Below are 21,622 nucleotides of genomic sequence, written 5' to 3' on the forward strand. Positions count from 1 at the left end.
CACTGCTCCAACAATGCACTGTGCACCCAGCAAAATATCTCGTAACCAAATAAATGGAAAGAATCTCACCTGGATTAAGCAGAGACGCGCTGTGGGCTGTAACAGAGATGTCAAGGTGAACGTAAAATGAGAAAAAGTATCAATGCTCTTCATTATGAGGAGCAGGTTTCAGGAGACAGGCCAGAACAGGACAGAGATTCCAGTGGAAAGCTATGAATAGCGTGCCGTGGGAACCTACTGTCTGCCTGCTGTCAGCCTCCTGACGGTTTTCTTCGTATTGACGCACAGGCAGAGTAGCTAAAGGTATGCTGAATGAGTGAAAGAGTGACAGGGGCATTGTAGTTGCAGAACAGAAGCAAGAGGATTAGTCTCTCTTTGGCACTGATGGTCCTGAGTGTGGAGGGAATCTGTCATCAGCAGAGCTGCAGGTGGTCCAGAGGTCTGGGCAGGGCATTCGACCCTGTGAAGCAAGAAAACAAGATGTGTTTTCATCTGGGAACAGGATGATATTTACCCTGGGCTACCCTGGAATCTGATTCTCTACACCTTCTCTCCTCACCTCACATCTCTGTCGTGGAGCCGCTTTCTCTCGTCCCAATGGCCCTGAGCTGTGCAGTGAGGATAATAATGGTTTTCCCTGCAGGAAGAGGAAGCCATATTATGGTTTTTCAATTACAGGGAAAACATGCAAGCAGGCAAGGTAGCAATGCGCCACACAAGGCCTACATTTCTTCGCTTTCATTTTCAAATACCTTGAAGCTCATTCAAAGGTGACCTGCAGATGACTGAATGGATTTCTGGGCCAAGCCAGCTTTGCTAAATCATGAGTCTCAGTAAAGTTTGGATGAGTGTCTTATAAGGGCGTGATGAGACAGGTCTCATAAAGATGACAGAGAGCTCCACATGTCACGAGCCCCTGCCAGAAAGCCCCAGTGATGAACGAGGGCCAGGACACCTCTGCTAATAAGACTCATCTCTTTAATTGGCTCTATAATGTGACTGCGCAAATGACCCAGGGTGTGGGTGTGTTCAATGTCCACGTCTGTGTTATGTTCTCTTGTGCATATATGTGTATGTGTGTGGGCGTGTGTGTGTGTGGCCAGGGTGTGTTTGCACGTGTATGTGTGGGTGGGTGGCTCATGCACATGCCTGTTATTAGCTTTCACACTTCCCTCCTGCACAGATACCAGCCAGATATGAGGTAGAGGAAGCCTCATTAGAAAGAGAGCACTTCTATTGCTGGCCAAGATTTAACACCTCACCCAATAATAATTTATTCGATCTATTCTTAAGTATTGCCGGCGCTGCTAGATAGGGGTTAGGTTATGTAAGAGTGTGGCAGTGCCTAGTTTGAATGTGATATGATGGTAATTATAAATCCAAGGGAGACGACAGATGGAGAGGTACTTTAAAGGTTCAGCAGGTATACGTATTACTGCTCTGCTGCTGCCAGATCACTCCCCAGGAGAGTCAGAGGGGGAGAGAGGAAAAAATTAGAAGTAGTCAAAGACGAGCGGAGAGAATGCAGACGCAGTAAGAAAGAGCTGGTCCTCGTTAGCACGCTATTCATCCGTCTTGTGAGGTCAGGGTTCAGGGAGCCTGGAGGGTTGGTGTGTGACCCAACGCCTTTCACCCCCGACCCTCGGCCAGCACCTGGACCTGAGGTATTTTCTGTTACATTTATTTGTAACATTGTGTCTCTATTACTGCTTCATGTGTGACGGGCTGAGGCCTTATAGTTCACAGTGAGCCTTGAATGGTTATAAATCTGGCTAGCATCTACAGAATTATATCGCCGCTAGATCAGGTGTGCAGCTGGTTCACACACACACACACACACACACACAGGTCTGTGTCTGAAGAGCAGGGAGTTGTTGGGGAGTGGACCATAGAGAAGGAAGGAGGAAAGTCAGAGAGGACAGGGACGTACAGGAGGCCAAATCAGAGGAGGAGGGAGGTCAGGGTTACAGCTGTGATAAAGAGGTCAGAATGAAAGATGTTGTTTCAGTTCGGCCTTGAAGAAAATAAACATCCTCCTAAAAATAGTTTGGAGACCTCTTCATCTGTCATCCCCATTGCTCCAGCCAGGTGTGGCCAACCCTGCTCGTGGTAACAGACGTGGAATGGTGACTTCCCTGCGAAAGCTAAGCTAATAATAAAGAAAGGCCCCTGGAAAATATGCATGCCAGGGTCTTGATCCTAACTTCTCTGAAGTTCTTAGGCCCTTTGACAAACAGTCAGTGATTATCTTAATCCCACCAATAAATATTACATGCCGGTCATATCTTCATATCTGTCCCAGACCACTAAATCTTCAACTTCTGAAGATTCTGACTTCTGACCTTTTACCCCAGCGCAGCCTGTTGATCTACTTTCTCCCCATTTCTCCCCATTTCCTGTGAAGAATTCATCCGGAGTCAAGCAGAGCTTCTTGGAAGTCAGTATGAGGGAAATTTTCTTGACTGGCTGATTGACAGATTGCAGTCAGAATGAGTGCCAGTGCCCAAGGCAAACAAGACAAGCAGGAACAGACATCCCTGAGCCTTCCTTTGCCTGCCATTCTCCGTTTCTCTCTAAGCCCTCCACCCCCCCCACCACCCTCCTTCTTCCGGTGCCCCTCCTTCCTTTATTTATGCCTGCAGAGCCACTTTGTTGTGCTTTTAGTGGCTGGGTTTGTAGATGGAGCAGATGCTGGAGCTGATATTCCCTGATCCTGCAGCGAGTCGAGATAACAGCAGATTTATGCCAGAGTGAGGGAGCATGGGAGTAATTGCTGAGGCTTTGATGATGCGGCTGAGAGCATTCGTGTACCCTCGACTGCTTACTAACAAGGACATCCTCAGATTTAGGAGTTTGTCTCTCTGGGTTTAAAGTGTGTTTTTGCTCTATATCTTTGGTTGCCAAAGGTGTGTTTGGGCAGCACTGTGTGTTGGTGTGCTAATGCTTACCTTGTTGTTACGAGTGTGTTTGTGGGCGCATTAGCTGTGTGTACATTAGCTGTGATTTTTCTTGTGTCTTTATTTTAGAGGTGTGTCACGTTATTGCCTCAGTGTGTGTATGTTTGTGTCTGTGTGTGTGAGGGCATTACACACTGCAGGCCTCCTCCAGGATTTCTATGGCCCCTTTATTTATAGCTGCACAGAATCACACTCAGCTGAAAACATATGACATAATCAGGATGACAGATAACACTCTATCTCCAGATAGAGTTATCGCAATGTGATTTTCTGTGCTCCGAATGTAAGCATATTTTCCCAGGAACATGTGACGGCAACTGCTAGATTTGAAATAAAGGCACATTCAAAGGATGTTTCTCTACAGGCACAGTCATTATGAGGACTAGGCTGCCACACAGGAATACAGCACTACTGCTTAAAATATAAATATATGATCAAGGCTGTGGCAGCCTACGCCATTACACTGCACCTGCCAGGATAAAAGGCAACGCTGATGAGTTTGTTGGGGCTACTGTGTTCTGTACTCTGATTAAAGGTGGGCTATAATGGCTCTTCAGCAGGAGCGCAGAGCAGAGATGAATCATCTGTTCAGTGGCCCCCAGGCTGTGTTGTCACTGAGGACATGTCAGTGACACCAGGCAGCAACAATGACACGTTGATCCCAGGGGCTTTGGCTTTGGCTGATGTGACTCTTGACTGGTGCAAGTGGGCTCAGACAGGACGCCTGCCTTCTTAAAGTGAGCAAATACACACACACACACCACTGCAAAAATGCACAATACAAACGCACAAATCTTATCTTTCTGCCTGCCCTGGACATCACCCAGGGTCTTCCTGTTATTTTCATAGGCCCAGAAAGATTCACTGCAGCAGTTAACAGAGTCATGTGAGTCTAGCTCTGCTGGGAGAGACACATTGAGGAGTATCTACGGTGGAGAGAGGGGTGATAAGTGGAAGATCATTAGAAGCACTGAGCCAGGGCCAAATAGAATTAGATGACACACACCACAAGATCATAACACAGGCCAAAATCAGACACTGTGATCAAATTAGATGCTAAATCCCTGAGTGTCGTTTAGCAACAATCATTTCTTCAACACGTCAGCTCTGTGGGCTACTTGTTTCAATTCCAGTCCCGCCAAAGAGAGCCAGCACTCAGTTCAGGGGGGAGAGCAATGAGTCAGATCCCCTGCTCCAATTATATCTGCATCCTGCAGCCTGCTTTTGAAAAGCAAATACACACATCCTCATATAAGACAAAAAGCACACACACACAGGCAGAAAGACACACTTTGAAATCCGCACGATGCGTTTAGCTGCCAAGAAATGCATGTAGCAGTCAGAAAATAACAGACTGGAAAACAGAATCACACATGTTGCGTGTACACACACACACACACACACACACACACCCTCACACACACACACACACACACACACACACACACACACACACACACACACACACACAGCACTTGAACAGGAGCTTGGTGACCATCACACAGCCAAGGCACTGAGAAGAACAGGGGGGTGAGCTCACAGAGGTCACTTTGAAGTTTCTATTCAGGTCTTTGTCCCATTCAGTCTGCTGGCAGTAGACATCTCTACTAGAGGCCTGGCCCCTCCCATCATCACACCGTCCCCTCACACACTAACACACTCAAAAAGAAAAGCAGGCACGTCCGCAGGTCCTGTCCATCACACAGGGCTTAATTAGAGTGGATTCGAATGCACCCTTTTGTACCCTTCTCACTCTCTCGTCTTTCTTTAACCCCCACCCTCACTCATTTCACTCTCTTTCACTGGCTCCCACCCTCTCTTTTTCTCTCATTCCTCCCTCTCTCTCCCAACCCTTTTTTCACTTTTGTTGCCCTCTTTTTCTTGGCAGGGAGTGAGGCACCTCTCCAGACGTTTTCTTCTCTATGCCTTGAGCCCCTTTCTATCTCCCTCTTTTCTCTCTCCCCAGAGTCTGGAAGCTGAGTGTGACCTAATGTTTGACAGACAAGTAGCCTTGGAGAAAAGGCTCATCTATCAGAGGCTTGTAATTCTATTAGAATGGACAGAACACCCCCCCTCAGGCCAGAATTTGGCATATTCTCTCCATCAGTTTAGCTCTAAACCCTCTGGGCCACAGACCTACAAAATGCAGTTTATACTAACAAATAATCACAGTGAGTTAATGATGTGTGTGTGTGTGTGTGTGTGTGTGTGTCTGCGTGAATGCAGGTCTTTACCATCTCCCTGTTTTTTTTTTTTTTTTCAGCAAGAATAGTTGAGCGGAAAGTTCTTTGACGTTAAGCATCAAAGACCCATTTCTCCTTTTGAATTCTAATCTCATCTGAGAGGCAAAAAAGGTATGTATAATGCAGTGAACTGCGGTGAGTTAAGACAGTAGGATTACAACCAGCTACTAATCAGAACTGTTATCATGATTCCACAGTGTTTATATGTAGACAGAGATGGTTACACGAAACATCTATTGTCTCGGCTTGTTCGGGCCTAATGACTGATATGAGAGAGGAGGAGAAAAAAAAAAAAAACAGAAGAGAGGAGAAAAAAAGAGAAGAGAGAAAAAGCGATGAGAAGATGTTTTGCTTACATCTCCCGCTGTGATGTTAAATTGAGCAGGACATGTTTAGCACAAATTGTTATTTGTCTGTAATCAGTGCTTTCCTGTCAGTCACAATGGCTGAGATGAGTAAAAGAGAGGAGGTAGAACAGAGCAGCAGAATGAGAAGAGAGTGGAGGAAGACGTCTGGACAGCAATCAGGCATACCACAAACAGGAAATGTAAGTCTGCGGATGGGCCAGCTGTTGTGTTTGGCCTTGCTGCTGTTACAGTTAAATCAAAACAGCATGAACAGCTCGTACAACAACTTTTCAAGGTTCGGCCTCCGAAAATAGTTGGTTTACATTAACAAGAGTTTTCCCACTGTTCCAACTGGCTCAGTGTTTGGAGTGAATCCACGCTGTTTGTATTAATGCCCTTGTGTTTCCTTTAGTGAACACTTTACAGAGCGTGAGATGGACAGGAAACATGGTGCCGAACGCTTGTGTGTGTGTCATCTGTGTGTTTGTGAGGGTATGTTGTCTCAGTGGTTAATGGCTGTTCGATATTGATTACAGCTGGAACATCCGAGTCACATGTTCCTCGTCCTCTCCAGATAACGAGGGTTAACCACTTGACCTTGTGCATGCCAAAGGGGCTCCGCTCGTACCTAGACCCATGGCCACATCTCCCACAGCCCCATCGAGGCCGCAGCCCTCCGGTCTCTAGCCCGGCCTGGAGATCAGGGCTGTGTTGTTTAGCCACACCAGAGGGAAGCGTGCCAGACTTCATTAAAGACAGATTAAAAGCAAGAGGAAGCCACTTTAATTGTGATTTATTTTCACTTTGAGGTTGCTGGATTGACTGCAGACCCACAGCGGCTTCATCCGGGAATGATGATGTCATGGTTTCGGTGTTTGCTAAGTGTAAATATCAGATTGGGAAGGAACTATGTCCTCGGCACCAGGGTTCATCTTGGAGTTTCGGAGAGAAGAAAAGAAAAGCTACCGCAAATGTCTCACTGCAATCCATTTTACAGCTGAAACAAATGATTTTAGGACAAGAATAATCATCTGCAGCAGTTTTGATTACTGATTAATCGTTTGAGTCATTTATCAAGCAAAAGGCCGTTCTCTAGTTTCAGCCTTCTACATGAGGATAGTTTTATATCATTAGAAACAGATGAATGAGTTGTGCTAGTGGCATGTTGGGCTGTTGATGCACCATTTGGTCCAGACTGAAATATGTCATCTAAAAGATGAACTGGCACAAAGGTAAAGCACCACTGTGGCCATAAGTACAACCCCCACAAAGCTTTGGTTTTGAATAATTTGTTATGAACTGACAATGCCGCTTGGCTTCCAAAGTTCTGTGACGCTTAACATTTTTTCTTAAGCTGCAATAATATCATTTAATTTTCCAATGTATTACAGATGTAATGATAAAGCAATTACTAGCACCGATGAGCATCAGCCAGAGCACCCATGTGGTGTCGAAGTACATTCAGGCTATATATAGAAGCTAATCACAGCCACCTATACACATTAACATGATGACCTCATTCCTTGAAAATGCCACGATTTCATAGGTGGCTGTCTGAGGGAGAAAAAAAAAAAAATCAAATTTCAGCTTATGGTGTGACTGAACATGAATGTACACTTAGTGCACTTCTTTGTCCTTCTATGTGCTCCACTGTATGTCATGCTGCATAAAACTGGTTGTTTTTCTGTAGAGTAATGTGGACAGCCTGTATCCTCGATAATCTACTTGCACTGGATCTGATGATGTTTTGTTCTTGTGCCCGGTGTGCTGGTATATGGTGTAGTAAGAGGTGAGTTTTGATTACTTTCCAAGGCAAATCTCTGTATGATGTTGTACTTGGCTAAAGAGTTTTTGATTATGATGATCCCAGTCTGTGATTTGATTATTCTATTACAACAATAACTTGGTATCTCTACCATCATCGTCCTGCAGGTCACATTCCTATTGGTCATTCAGTTTTGACAGCAACTGTCAAACACAGGAGGCGTCTCATTGGCTCACAGCAGATCAGGTATCTGTTCATGACCATGTCATTGGCTGTTAAGGTATCAGGTGTCCCAGATGTCCCAGCCATCAGATGGGACATGCCAGCTCTGTGGCAACTGGCCTCTGTTTGTTGTTACTATGACAACAGCCTGAGTGTGGGTAGCTAGGCTCCTCAGGATGCAGCCATGGCACTCCAGCTTCTATGGCCTCTGTTATCACACACACACACACACACACACACACACACACGCATGCACACACACACACACACACACACACACACACACAAGAAACACACATATTCATAGTGTGCTTTCATTTGGATGCAAAGTTTATTTCTGAACCCTTATTTTTTTGATGATTTATGGATGGCCAACCCACAACAGGATGTAATAAAAATAATCTCAGGAACCAAAGGACATGTCTTTAATGCCTGTTTCCTTTCCAATTATACTAATTCCCCACCTGTATTCAGTGAATCGATTTCATGACAACCATTAGGGGGCGGCATTGGTTGAATAAACTCAATAAATTTAAGGGAAATTCTCTTTCACACACACACACATTCACACAAAAGGGGCACAGACATGGACATGATCAATTATGTGTCAAGCATTTCTTCCTCAATGAATGAATGGCCCAAAGACTATAGGCTACCGACCACCTATTGTCTATTGACACTGGAGACTAAGTTCTCATGCAGTTCATTATCCCAGAAGGGGACAACTAGAAAGGGATCCAAGGAGTCCATTAATCATCATTCCTTTCCAAGAAGGAAGAGAATGGACCAAAAATTATATATATATATATAATAACAATTATTTATGTGTGTGTGTGTGTGTGTGTGTGTGTAAATCAATTCTCCATTGGCAGATTTTTTTAATGGGCCTGTATCACAGGAATGTTATGGCATTAATATTTAGTTCTGTATCTGCATTGACAAGCAGGTTCAACACTTAAAGGGACCAAAGTTTTGCTCCTGTAAGCACTTTTACACACGCTCCAGCAGCCTATCAGGCTCGTTTCCCTCAGCAGAGCTTTCAGTATGACGAATAACTCCAAAGTCCATTTCAATTTGGGTTGATGGCTCGGGCCGTGATGGTGGGGGTGGAGATGTGGGGTCAACCCAATAACACCCCCCCCCCCCCCCCCCCCCCCATCCGCCACCCACCCCTCCACGTCCCCATAATTGCCTTCGCTTCCTGCTTCCAAGTTCGGACAGAGCTCTGTGATTGGATGCGGTTCGCAGTGTGGGCTGTTCCTCCTGCGCTCTGCTCAGCTCGGGTTACAGTTGAGCTAGAGCTGCTGCACGCACCGGAGCGCAGGGAGTTTATCACACAGTTTAAAAAAATTTACCGGCATGGAAGTGTTGGCGAGCGGATTCAGAGCCACCGAGCGGGCTGGTGAGCGGGCCTGACCTTCCCTCGACACTTTTTGTGTCCGGGCAGCGACAAAACAAGTGGGGCACGTACAGCACATCCACGCACTGGCTGCGCAGCATGCCCGAGTTGGACTAGAGGCTACCCGGCTGGAGCGCAACACGCACGCGGAACGGCGCTGAGAGCCAGGGGGATATTTACAATAGAAAATTCCTTTGCGAAGAAGAATAGCAGGGGGAGGTGGAGTGAAAGACAACACTGGAATGAAGTGGACCCCGGGATTCCCAGCGTGCTGCGGAGTTGTGACTGACGGATGAATGTGGTCATCTGTGGGCTATATACAGCGACAGGTACAGGCACAATCGGGGGAGCTCTGACAAAGACACGGCGCAGCGCTTCATCGGTAGCCGCATCGCCAGATTGTGTCTCCAGAAACTGCGACTGGTTTCGATCTGTTTGATCGCACGTCAGAACGTATCGCTGACTTGTCTCCGCTGAGTGTAAAGAGGTCGCGAAGGGCCGTTTTTGTCTCAGCCACAGGTCAACCAGGACACTCGGGGCTGCTTTCCTTTCACACCCGATCGAGAACCGGGGGCTTCCTCGCACGCCCTGCGGACAGTTCAGTCAAGGACACCGGGGTCTGCGGGAGATTTTAAGAAGTCGGATAGAAGGACATGTATCTGATATCGACCTCACATGCTCCCGACTGATCGTAGCTCACCTTCCCACAGGGCGAATCACAGATAAAGGCTGCCAGGCGCACCGTCCGACGCGTTGAGTTATCGGCTCACTGTCTGTACATCTACGAGAATGGCGGGACTCGGCTGTTGGAAGTATTACCTGTGGATCTTTATTTTAATGTGCAGGTCGGCGCTGCCTTCTGCTAAATCGCTGGAGACTATAATTTGGAACTCTCAGAATGCCAAGTAAGACTCGTATTTCATTTGTACAAGCATGCCAAACTCACTGGGTGTGTGCGTAATGGAGGACTAACATTACTGGAAAAGTTGTCATTGTGTGCAAGTTGGGTTAAGGCTTTTGTTAAATGTAGCACTTATGTTTAAAAAAAGAACCCAATTTAATGTCGTTTTAATTGCCATTCCTGCGCCGCAGAGTTTTGTGTTGATTTATTTTTTATTTTTTTTCCTGTGGGGAATTTCCCAACACCAAAGAAATCCAGTAGGTACAGAGTTGTAGAATACTCGGTAAACTCCACTCAAATCACCATAATTGGTGGTTAATTATAGCAATTTATGATAATATTCCACGCACCTTTTTATTATGAGACTGAGGACAAAGTCTACTTGGACGCTGTGAGGGTTTGTCCACCTTCTTGCAACTGATGTAATTAACTTGAGTAGAGAGTGAAAGAGAAAAGTCAATGAAGGTAAGCCAACTGTGTCAAGGTGTAGCGCAGGATATTACTCCTCTGAGTCCATCTTTTTAGCATCAAACAAAGGCTGTGTCTGGCTTCTGAGAGGGCCAGACCACACTGCCTTCCAACCCTCCCAAGTTTGAATTTAGTATACCCACAAAAATACCTGATAAGATGGTTTTAGATATCACAGGAGCAATTGTTTGAAATTACTTAAATTTGTCCCAATTGCCCTGGCTTGGGCCCAGCCTAATTTCTTAACATTAAAACAAGTTTCTCCCCGAAGCTAGCAGCTGAAGGGAGGAACATTTTCAAAAAAATTTATATGATTCCCATCAAAACAAGCAGCATGAGCCCAGACTGCTGATAATAAAATACACTCTGGTAACAATTATCACCCACTTAGACCTGACTCCTACATTTGCACGATGTTGGAAAACATATATAAGGGCAGGATAATATGAAAGAGAGAGAGAGAGAGAGAGAAACCCCTCTGCTGTATTTCTGTATGGCTAGAGCTGAGGAGCTGACCTTCATTTGAGCCCACAGCACCGAGGGGAAATAGAGAGTAGCTCGACCAGCTTATAACTAGAACTTACTCATTCAAGTGAATCCATGATTTATCCCCCAAATGTCAGATGTCATAGGAGCTCGTTGTGCCCTCAGTGAGTATGAATATTGCTGCCATGTTCAGCGGAGTGTGTGTAGATGTGTGTGTGTGTGTGTGTGTGTGTGTGTGTGTGAGGGTGTGTGTGTGTGTGTGTGTGTGTGTGTGTGGCCTGATCCTAATGGTAAGACTACGGCCCATCAGCTTTTATTTGACTATGGCTGCAGAGGTAGTGGAACAATGAACGTCATCAGACATAGATATATATACACACACACACACACACACACACACACACACACACACACACACACACACACACACATCTTGCCCATGCAAAAAATGTCACACCTTGTGTCAGTTGTGGGTAGACAAATGAGGGGGGGGAAAAAAAAAACGAGGCTTAGACATTTATTGATTGATGATGTCACCTGGAGGGAATGTCTTAGAAGGTTACCACACTGATTTTTAGGGATTGGAAGATCATTTCTCCATCTGTTTCTCCACTCAGCTCCTTGTAAAATCCCCATGCTGGCTGAATATTTCATAAAGTTCACAGTGGAACAATAATGCACTCTGCAAAGTGTTCTCTCAACCTAATTATCCTGCTGCTCTGCGCTTAGAAAACAATAGACAATTATCTTGCTGGGTGCAGGCTTTGCAATAACAAAAGACAAACCTGTTTTTCTTCTGAAATGTATCAGTCAGCAGCGGCATCTGATAGGCAATAAAAAGAGAATATTTGTACTGCAATCAGCATCTGTACTCACTGTTTGTTATTTTAAACTCCCTGTTTTGGCCCATATTGCTACACAGTGATAACAGCGAGAGGTCTATAGAAATGTACAGTATACTATCTGGTGACTTATCTAGATTTATGACTTCTTACTTCCTGTTCCCACTTTGGGGAGCGCTGCTGCCTTAGCTAATAAATTAATCTGGCCCCATGCTTGCACACTGTATGATGTACACACAAAATATAACAATACCAGCACTTCCCTACAGGCCATGAGTTATGAGACAAAGTATAGGGAACCAGCAGGTTTGGGCCACTATGGTGCGTGTATTTTTGTCTTTGTGTGCAGGCCTATGTGTGGGTCCCTCTGGGTGTTCCTGCTGTTATGGATTTCCATGTGAGGATGCTATCACTCCTGTGCCTGTATTATCAATAACTGGGGTTTGCTTAATTGATTTCCTCCCAGCGTGCTTGAACAGGCAACATACATCATCACTGAAGCACCGTCTGGAAAGAAGAAGAAGAAGAAGAAACATTCTTATGTTTTACTTTTGCTGCAGGATGTATCAGACCTTTTTGATATTTAATTAGAGGCTGCATGAGTGAAATGGTGATGCTGGTGTGTGTGTGTGTGAGGGTGTGTGTGTGTGTGTGTGTGTGTGTGTGTGTGTGTGTGTGTGTGTGGAAAGAGGGTATGAGGGGATGGGGGGGTGGAGGAGCAGCTATGCAGAAGAAGACTGGATGTGTCAACACCCCCCAGCCAGTAAAGAACCATCTAACATTTGATCACAGTAAATCGGATTAGCTCTCATTTAGCTGAGTGGGATTACTTCTGAAAATGTCACTTTGTTATGACTGATCACGTCCCATCGATTTGGCTGAAGCTAGCACAGCAGTGTACAGGTATATTACATACACACACATTCACCCACGTTGTGCTCAGGAATGCTGCAGTGATGCCAATTTAATGATAATCTGACAAGGTTGCTGTGAGTGGTTTCTGCACGTCCTCTAACCCTCCTTAGCTAATATTTACCTCATGACCTGTAGCTAACACAGTGTGTTTGCAGCATCAGCTCAGGAGACAAATAAGATGATGGGAGAGAGATGGAAAACACACTGGCACACCTCTGAAAGCGTACAGTGTGGAAACAGCCAGAGGCTGGCCAGGAGTCTGCTGCACTAATTTTGAACTCCTCACATTTCAGTGTGGCTTGGATCATTTTTTTTGGCCTCTGTCGGTTTTGAAGCCCGCAGATGACCACAAAATAGCCGTAACGGTGAGAGGCGTTAGTGTTGATGCAAGCCAACTGAAGCCTCTGTTGCTGTGAGTCTTTACTTACTCATCCTATTTTGCCGTTCATTGACCTCAGCTGCCTGGCCCAAAGTTTAACAGTTGACTGATTTGGTTTATAAATTGCTTGCATGGTTTAAAGGTTCATTGAGTTTGATGATTACGCTGGATTAGATATGTAGCAAACATGTTTATTTTTTCCGAAATAGAAGAACAATTTTGTGTTACAATTTTTTCCTTCTTTTGGCAAAAACAACTGTACTTTGAGATGATGAGGTGGCCACTTTATTGTTAAATCTTTTTTTCAGGACGGCACAATTTTATTAGTTCTTCCTTAGTAGAGCAGAGGCACAGAAGGCCAAATTAAAGTTCAAGTTTTATTTTCATAACAAACTTTCTGATAAGATAATTGGGAGAGAATAAGGAGTAATTATGGGAAAAAAAACAGACTTCTCCCGTATCTTTGTTTTTAGAGGCTGGTGTTGTGAAAGCAAATGTTTTAAAGGCTCAAGCACACAGAAACCTTTGACTCTTCTACTGTGCTGACGTTTAAATATAACATGGATTTCTGTAGGAGGTTAAAAAAACAAACTGCAATTGCAAAACATGAAACTGCCGCAACCTGTTGAACAAGAGCGGGATGAAACTGCAGGGCTAGAACAGGAAAAAAAAAAATTTGGTTCCTTCCACGGAGTCCGGTGAGCGCTCTCCTCTGCCGATTGCTGCAGTGCGGGTCACTGCTGAGAGGGTCAGAGGCCTGTTTTTGTTTCTCCCCTGCCCCGCGCCCCACTGCTCGCCCCCTTTACCCCTTGCGATATACACCTTCTCTCTCCCTGCCTTCCCGGTCCCCTAGTCCCCCCCACCCCTTTAGACTCTGATCATGTTTCTCTCTGATAGAGATCTCATTACACAGAGAGAGGACTTTAGAGCCTGAGCCCCACTCAGAGAGAAAGAGAGGGCCAACCAATAAGAAATACTTCTGGAAAGCAACTGGCCCTTGGTGCTGTAAAGGCACCCTGTGTCTAACTATAAGGACAGCTGCGTTTGCCTTTATGTGTGACATGACTGTTGTTTCAGCGGTGTTTAACGACAGTTTCTTCATTTGGTTATGTACATGAGGCACCTGGGCTCAGAAAGGGGCTGCAGCGCTTTAGGATCTTTCTGGGAAAAAATGCTGTTTTTCCATTATGGTTTCTCTACAGATGGAATAACTTTATCCACTGGTGGTTTGGCTGCCACATCAGTGAAAACCAATCATTCTGTTTTTTTGAGTGTTATAGATGCATTCATGTCTTTATATTCAAGCAGTGGTGCGCATGAACCCGAGCACCAGTCCGCAGCTTAGAACAAGTAGCATTTGCAACTAATTTTTTTTTTTTTTTAGCTTTTTTTAAAAAAAAATCTTTTCTTTTTTTCATGCACATGGGGTACTGCATGACTTTTAAAACTGGTCCCCCGTGACCCAGAGTTACAGTTGGTTTTCCTCAAAGAAATATTACAGGGACAGCAGCTGAATGTAAGGAATGACTTGGAAGAACAGAGTTTGAAAAGATTAGTCGATGTGTCGGCTGAGGAAAAGAAAAGAAAAAAAAAAAAACAGCAACTTTGATACTGTGCTAATAATACTTTTATTAGAAAATATGTAAGACAGTATGTGTATGTTGTGATGCGTTATAATTTCTCAACTTGAGCTGAGAAAACTAATCATGTTTCAATGAACCAGACAGGAATGTCTGAGTTTTGTTCCTGTTTATCCAGGGAATTAAAAGCCTGACAGATCAAGACAGCTCATCACTTTGATGCAACAACCCTGTACAGCTGCAGACATGAAAAGTATAGATGCCAATATAAAGAATAGAACAATTTGGTTGGCAAATTATATATTGTCACACCATAGTTATATATCTTCATGTTGCTGACGCTCGTAACTGATTAATTGCTTGTAATTTATCAAAAATAATGTCTGTGTCTCTGGTTTCTTAGGCATGAGAATTTCCTACTTCTGGTTTAAATACACATTCCCGCTTTTTTTTTTTTCATGGTTTCATAGTCTCAACGATTAAACGGTTTGACAGATAAATCAGTAATGAAAATAATTGTTCCTAACCCTAAAACAGACAGCAGCTATATATCTTAATCTCCAGTGCCAGCATTTGAAACTCCTAGGCTGTCACTCTGGTGTGGCAGTTTATGAGTTTATCTGTGGTGAGTCACAGAAAACTATGGGAAAGTTGTTGAAACTTTTGTGCTACTCCTAACATTAATTTATTTGCTAATAAAAGCACGTTAATGTAAGACCTAAGCAGTCCAAAACAAGCAATATTAGATATTTGATCATTAACTGGGTCAGTAATTTTAAGTCATTGCAGTAATTTACTTTTTTTTTTGTCCCATAAATTGCAAATCATTATGAGTTTAGTTTAGTTTACTCAGTTACTGTATTCATACTATAATTAAAGGACACCAGGCTCATATGAAAGGGACAAGTAGAAGTTTATAGAAAGTGAATGAGTGCTTGAGAGTGCATGTCGGTGTGCTATTGTTCTTTGTCCAGCCACAGTAGAGCATTAAGGAAGTGTTAGGAGTGTGCCAGTGTGGCCCAGTGAAAGTACTGAGGGCCGAGCAGTGGACGGGTGTGGAGTGGCTGAACAGTGGCTGCCTTACAGGCTGTTTGCAACCCGGCTTCATTAGACGGAGGCCTGGCTGGCAGCAACTAGGAGGCTCCCATCAGCTACAGCTCTGCCAAGCAGAGGCACAGGCTCTGTTGCTGGAATGCTTCCCTTAAGACTTCTACACACCACTGTGCCTGTGCTGCAGCTGAATCAAGAGGAAAATGTAGGGATGCAGAGGTACAGGAAGTGGGGAAATACGTTGAATGGGCAAAGTCTGCCTTTTGTTTGCCATCTTAGTTCTTTTACATGAGAGCAGTTGAAAATAAGGGGATTAAATACAAGAGGAAAGGAAGCTAATGTAGAGCGTTGAAACACAGCCCTGGGCTCAACCGCACATCCTTTCAGTCCAGAGTGGAGCTCCCAGATTACTTCCATGTGTCAGTGCAAGGGTAAAAAGAGGGAGAAAAGAAGAAAGGGGGACAGAGAGAGAGAGAGAGAGAGAGAGAGGAGCTGAGCAATTGAAAAGCAAGTGGACGTGGATTGGTGGAGATCAGCGGCGGTGTTGGACAGTGGAACGGATCTGTGTGACAGCCATCTCTAAAACCATTACCCCTGCGGCTCCGACTCGGGAACTCGTAACCTCCTCCTCCGGACTGACCTCATAGATTTAACTCTTTCTCAGAGAACCCCTCTGTGGTGTGGAGGCAGAGCTCATCACACACCAGTTCCAAACAGCGCGCAGCAGTTTTATCAGCCAGCTGCACTACAAGTTTTTTAAGACATCATGACTTGTCACCAGCAAACAGGCAGCGAGGGATCTGTTTTCCCCCAGTTTGTGGCACTCCAAAGGCTTTTGTGGAGAAGTTTGAATTTAGTGTTCCAGGACTGTGGGGAAGGGGATGATGGATTTGAACAAATAATGAGAAAAATGTCTGGACTAGGACTGCTTGTTTATTAACAAATAAAAATGTTATGGTTTTACTGAAGACGTGAGGCTGCAATATAAATTATGATACAAGTGCAGATGAATTTTTCTTCATTTCTTGGTACTGAAAACCAGACAAAGAATAATCTTAAAGTTCCACTTTAATTGTAAATTTACTGCCTTGGTCTGGAGTTTTAGCCACATTTTAGAAATTACATGAAGTATACTAGACTGAAACCATAACTCAAAATGTACTTATTATATTTATTAGTCATTTTTCTAGCTTTTAGTGAAGCTTTCAACTACATCTAAACAATAATCACAATAGTATGTTAGACAATATCAGCATCCACTTACTAGCCAAGTAATTTCACTCTTTTCAGGACATCTACAAAATATATTATTAGTATATGCTAGAAGTATATTATTCAAAACCAAACAAACAAAGAATAAGAAGAAAACTCAAAGATCATTTACCTGCACTACATGTAATTTTAGTAGCTTTTTTTCAGGGGTTTTTATCCACATCCAAAAAATTAAGAATAATTGACAAAAAAAAACTTTTTTTTTTTTTAAACTTGAAACCACATTTATGAAACTACAACCAGACAAAACAACAGAGCCAAAAAAAAAAAAAAAATCCTGACTCACAGTTTATGTACTAGCTTCACTGGTAACTGTAATTCCAGCTTTTTTTGTTTGTTTGTTTGTTTGTTTGTTTTGTTTTCTCTAGAAGCGTGTTTAGGAAGGCCATGACATGCCACTGAAAGCTATTAAACAAACTTTTTTAAATTGCAAAATTCCACATGAATAATTAACTTTTATGGTCGACAAAAATATTGTGTTCTGAAAATATTTTTTATACCATATTAATAATATAGCGCAATAATATATTATATGTAAATATAATATAGATATAATAGAATTGTTCATGTAATAGCTTACTTTTGTAACAGATAATCTTTTAACAAGTAGAGACTGGATGAAGCATGACCATATGTAACCAGAACATATCATTAATGATCATCATGGAGCTCTTTGTTCACTGTTATGAGTACACTAATGGAGCGACAGTGTAATTGAATGGAGTGGTAGTATAATAGAATGATAAAGAAATGGAATACTGTGATAGAAGCCCCCTTTTCCCAAGGGATACTCCCTGTAAGTGTGTCAGCGTGGCAGATGGGCAGGCTGTAATGACCCCCCCCCCCCCCCCCCACCATATTAATTATAAAGCATCATAATCCATCTATGGCATACAGAGGCAGGACATGGAGACTATTAGGAGGAGCATGGAAATGGCACAGTGTATAATCCTCAGGACTTCACCACTGTTAGGCTCCCCAGGCAGCGAGCAAAAACCACTAATTTCTCCAGTAATCTAGTTTGAGCGGTTCCTTTCTTTTTCTTTGTGTGTGTCTTTGTAAATGTGTCCCAAATTTTCAGATGTTAACTCCAACTTAGATGTATCTTTGATTTTTTTTTTTTTTTTTTTTCCCCGTCTACTTCATCTTTTTTCCCACCATGCCCACAGGCAAGACAGGCAGCCCTTAAAGCATTTCATTTTGTGTGTGTGTGTGTGTGTGAGAGAGAGAGAGAGAGAGAGAGAGAATGAGTGTGTGTGTGCCTCTCTTAACCCATTCTGCCAAGTCTTGGCTCAGCCTTTTCTAAGCAAACTCCCAGCGTGATCCCGGTCCCCTTGTGCTGGTCAGAGGAGTTGGAAGAAAAGGCCTGTGGGACTCCTGCTGCTCCCAGGCCCGGCCCCAGCTCCTACGCCCGCGAAGGCTGGGCCTGGGATTTGCTGTGCGCCGGGGCTCTGTATGGCAGCTGTGACTGACGCTTCAATCGCCTCTCCCTGGGACACCCCAGTGCAACCCTGCATTCCCTTTCACACCTCGGAAACGGGGGGAAAAAGACAATTACACACATATTCAGCAACCTCCCTCTCCCAGTCTTTCCACAATCCTGCATCTCTGATGTACAGCCATTTACCAGATCTATAAAAAACATTTCTAAAGTTTCTTGTGTTTTGCAAACAAGTCTGCTTCCAAACAAATTGCAAATTAGTTTAGTTGTCTGGATAGCCTGTCTGCAATTTCATTATGTATTTGAAGTTGCTTTTGTTTATTTAATTTTTTCCAAGTTGTCCTCTACCTAAGTAAACATTATAACTCAGCTATTTCCTTTGCATTTCCCCTGATATTTAGAAAATGTAAGTAATGGAAAAAGATTTGAGCTTTAAAGTGGAGTTAATGCTATCATGTATGGATTGTCAGTAAATTGAGTTTGTCTCTGGGCTATTGGAGCAGGGACTCGTAAGCCAGCGGGATTTAAATCTCTTAATTGAATTATTTTGATTGCTGATTTGATTGATGGAGTCAGATGTGGAGTGTTTTCCGTGAGTTTTTGTCTGACTAATTCTTCTTCCAATAGACCCATACCAGACGGATACAATAGGAACCTGCAATCAATCACAACTGCAACCCCGAGCATTTTGTATGGAGAGAAATGTGCCTGCCATCAGGTCCGAATTCCACAAGCCATCCAGACAACGTAAAACCAACAATGACATCAGATAGTTGAGCACTCTAAACTCTAATCTTCCCATAATGCCATGCTAAACCCCACAGAGACCCACGGCAGGGAGAAAGGCTTTTTTATGCCCTAGCGCTGCTCCTCCCATGGCCTCTGGCTCAGTGTGTGCGTGTGTGCGTGTGTGTGTGTGTGTGTGTGTGTGTGTGTGTGTTCATGCATGTTGGGAAGAGAAAAAGAATTCAAGAGTGAATGGAGATGTCACTGTCAGACTCTGGCCTCCGCATGAATCCGCTCCAGAATGGCCATATTGGCAGATTGTGTATGTGTGTGTGTGTGTGTGTGTGTGTTGAGCCTGTCGGGGGTCTGCCGTTTCCCCTCCATGCCGAGTTCTTACGGCTGTGATTGGAGCGCGGCAGGACGCAGGTCTATATTTCATCCTATTCATATGAGGGGAGGGCGTTTCATCTCCCACACACATGTTTCCCATTAGATGTGTGTTTATTCTCCCCCATGATGTGCTTTGGCCATGGAAGCCTCTCATCTCTCCGATATTGGAAATAGGAGTGAAGGTCTACTAAAGCAAACACAATATCCTAAACCTCCTCACTTGCTTTATGAACTATGCAGACAATAAGACCAAAGGCATCGCACTGATTCGATTTAATGAGTATCTGGTAGTTTTCCTCTTAAAGCTCTGTAATATTATATTTCACACTGAGATTTTAACTCACTAATCTTAATGTGCGGTGCTGTTCTGCACTCTTGCTGTCTCGTTTTCCATTTTCCCACTGCACTGAAAACTTTGACTACTTTTAGCTATTCTCCTCATCTGTCTCTCAAATCCCCCACTGTGAAACATGACAGCCTGAACCTCCAGCACATCACTGCTCTCCTCGCCTCTCCTCTTCTCTCCTGACACAGAGATGAAAGCTTTTTCCGTGCAGACGAACCTCTGAGTCTTTTCTGCATTGGGCCCAGGCCTGTGTTGCTTCTTTCAGTGGCTCTGTTTGCTGCGTTTTCTGACTTATTTATACACTGCTGATTGTAGCACATCGTGCATGTCAAGAATCTCAAAGTGGAGACCGAGTCAAATTCTTATTCGAAATACACTTGAATGCCATAAATATATTTATTGTTGAGAAATCGATGTGCATCTGGGAGAGGCTTATTTACTGTAGTGGCTCTGCTCTGGAATGGAGTGGCATGAACCTCGACGGTGCCCCACATGCGGCCACCAAATAGAGCCTCCTAGTGCACCTCTCACACAATGGAATGGTAGAGGGAAGGGAAATGATTTGGCTCCCTTTAGAGGGGCTGGAGCAGACTCTTCAAAGCAGTGTGCCTGACTGAGGCTTTAACTGGCCTTCTCTCTGAATTAGACGTGCATCCTGTGATGAGCCTTTGAAGGATGCAGGCAGTTCTGACTGGGAGATTGCATTGCACGGGTGTTGAGACTTGCAAGTCATTGGCTTCAACAGGATTGTGGTGCTCCACTCAGCGCTGTTTAAGTACGCTAAAATGTGTTGACCCAAAAGCCACAGTGACGAGGGAACAACTGCTGTGTCATGTTTGGATATACACACTTGCACACACAGTATATCGCAGAGGAAGATTGCATGGATTGTGTGTGTGTGTGCGTGTGTGTGTGCGTGTGTGTGTGTGTGTGTGTGTGTGTGTGTGTGCGTGCACTAGGTCAGGAGTCAGCTGTGGTTGGCTTGTGCAGATTAAGGTTTGAGTGTGCGTTACAGATGGCGGTAATAATGATCAGATAGCTTTTGTAATGGAGACGACCCAGTTTGTAATGGCTTCCTAAAACACATGGAGCGTCTTTACGAGGCCACAATCCTCCAGGTTATCATAGAACAAACTGTGTGAATGAGAACAGCGTCATGTCAAACAAGCTATTTATTAGCACACTCATCTCACACACACACACACACACGCACACACACACATTTCATTTTAATACCGACAGCCTGCATCTTGCCTGCGCTCTGCTTGTTAAAGGCGAGTGTTATCAGAGGAGACACAGACTCCCGCTACACCAGTTAGTCCGTCCTCCCCTTTTACATTTACTGTTAATGAGCCTAATGATGTGTGTCTCTGCGATTGCATCAGTCAATATGCTGTTCAATATGGGTTTTAGAAACCCACTGACAACTTAAGCATGTCCGCCTGGATAAGATCTCCCTTTTGAGGGAGGAAAGAAAGAGCATCTAATTTGTTGTGGATTGGGTGGGACATGTGTAGCTGTCTTTAACAATCATCAGCTGAGATTGTAAGCAGAGAATAGACTTGTCACTCAAATTCTCTGATAAGAAGCAGCTTTTAAGGCAGAAAGCAGCTGTGTATTAAAAGCACCGTGTCCTAGTTACAGCGCCTGGTGCTTTCTTATATGGAGATCTATTGTTTGGTTGGTGTAGATAGTTTTCAGCTTCATCTTTCTGTTGTGTTCCTTTTGATTTAAGTTTTAGGGTTTAAGTTTGTATCTTTCAGAAAAGGTTTAGTTGGACTTTTATTTCAGTGTGTGCTGAGAGTTGTTTAGTATATTTGAGATCAGGGACATTTAGCTTCATGCTTTATTGCCACAGTGATTACAGATGTGCCTTTTTTTTCATTTATGCTG

General features: G+C 43.9%; 1 protein-coding gene and 1 long non-coding RNA gene across 3 annotated transcripts in view; both read left to right on the forward strand.

Annotated features, from left to right (window-relative positions):
* Nucleotides 1-1,392: 1,392 nt before the first annotated feature.
* LOC113144242 (uncharacterized) lies at nt 1,393-7,077 on the forward strand. Of its 2 annotated transcripts, none has more exons than XR_003297139.1 (4): nt 1,393-1,664; nt 3,493-3,694; nt 5,221-5,311; nt 6,084-7,077. It is a non-coding gene; the product is annotated as an uncharacterized LOC113144242 (long non-coding RNA). The 2 variants fall into 2 exon arrangements; XR_003297140.1 differs by having other exon boundaries at nt 6,122-7,077.
* Nucleotides 7,078-8,829: 1,752 nt separating this feature from the next.
* Nucleotides 8,830-21,622, forward strand: part of efnb1 (ephrin-B1) — a 58,500-nt gene continuing 45,707 nt past the window's right edge. The window contains exon 1 of the mRNA XM_026330132.1: nt 8,830-9,838. Coding sequence (XP_026185917.1) covers nt 9,723-9,838 — 116 coding nt within the window. The 5' untranslated portion in view covers nt 8,830-9,722. The remainder of the gene's footprint in view (nt 9,839-21,622) is intronic.

Source organism: Mastacembelus armatus, chromosome 10 (assembly GCF_900324485.2).
Source record: "Mastacembelus armatus chromosome 10, fMasArm1.2, whole genome shotgun sequence".
NCBI lineage: Eukaryota > Metazoa > Chordata > Actinopteri > Synbranchiformes > Mastacembelidae > Mastacembelus > Mastacembelus armatus.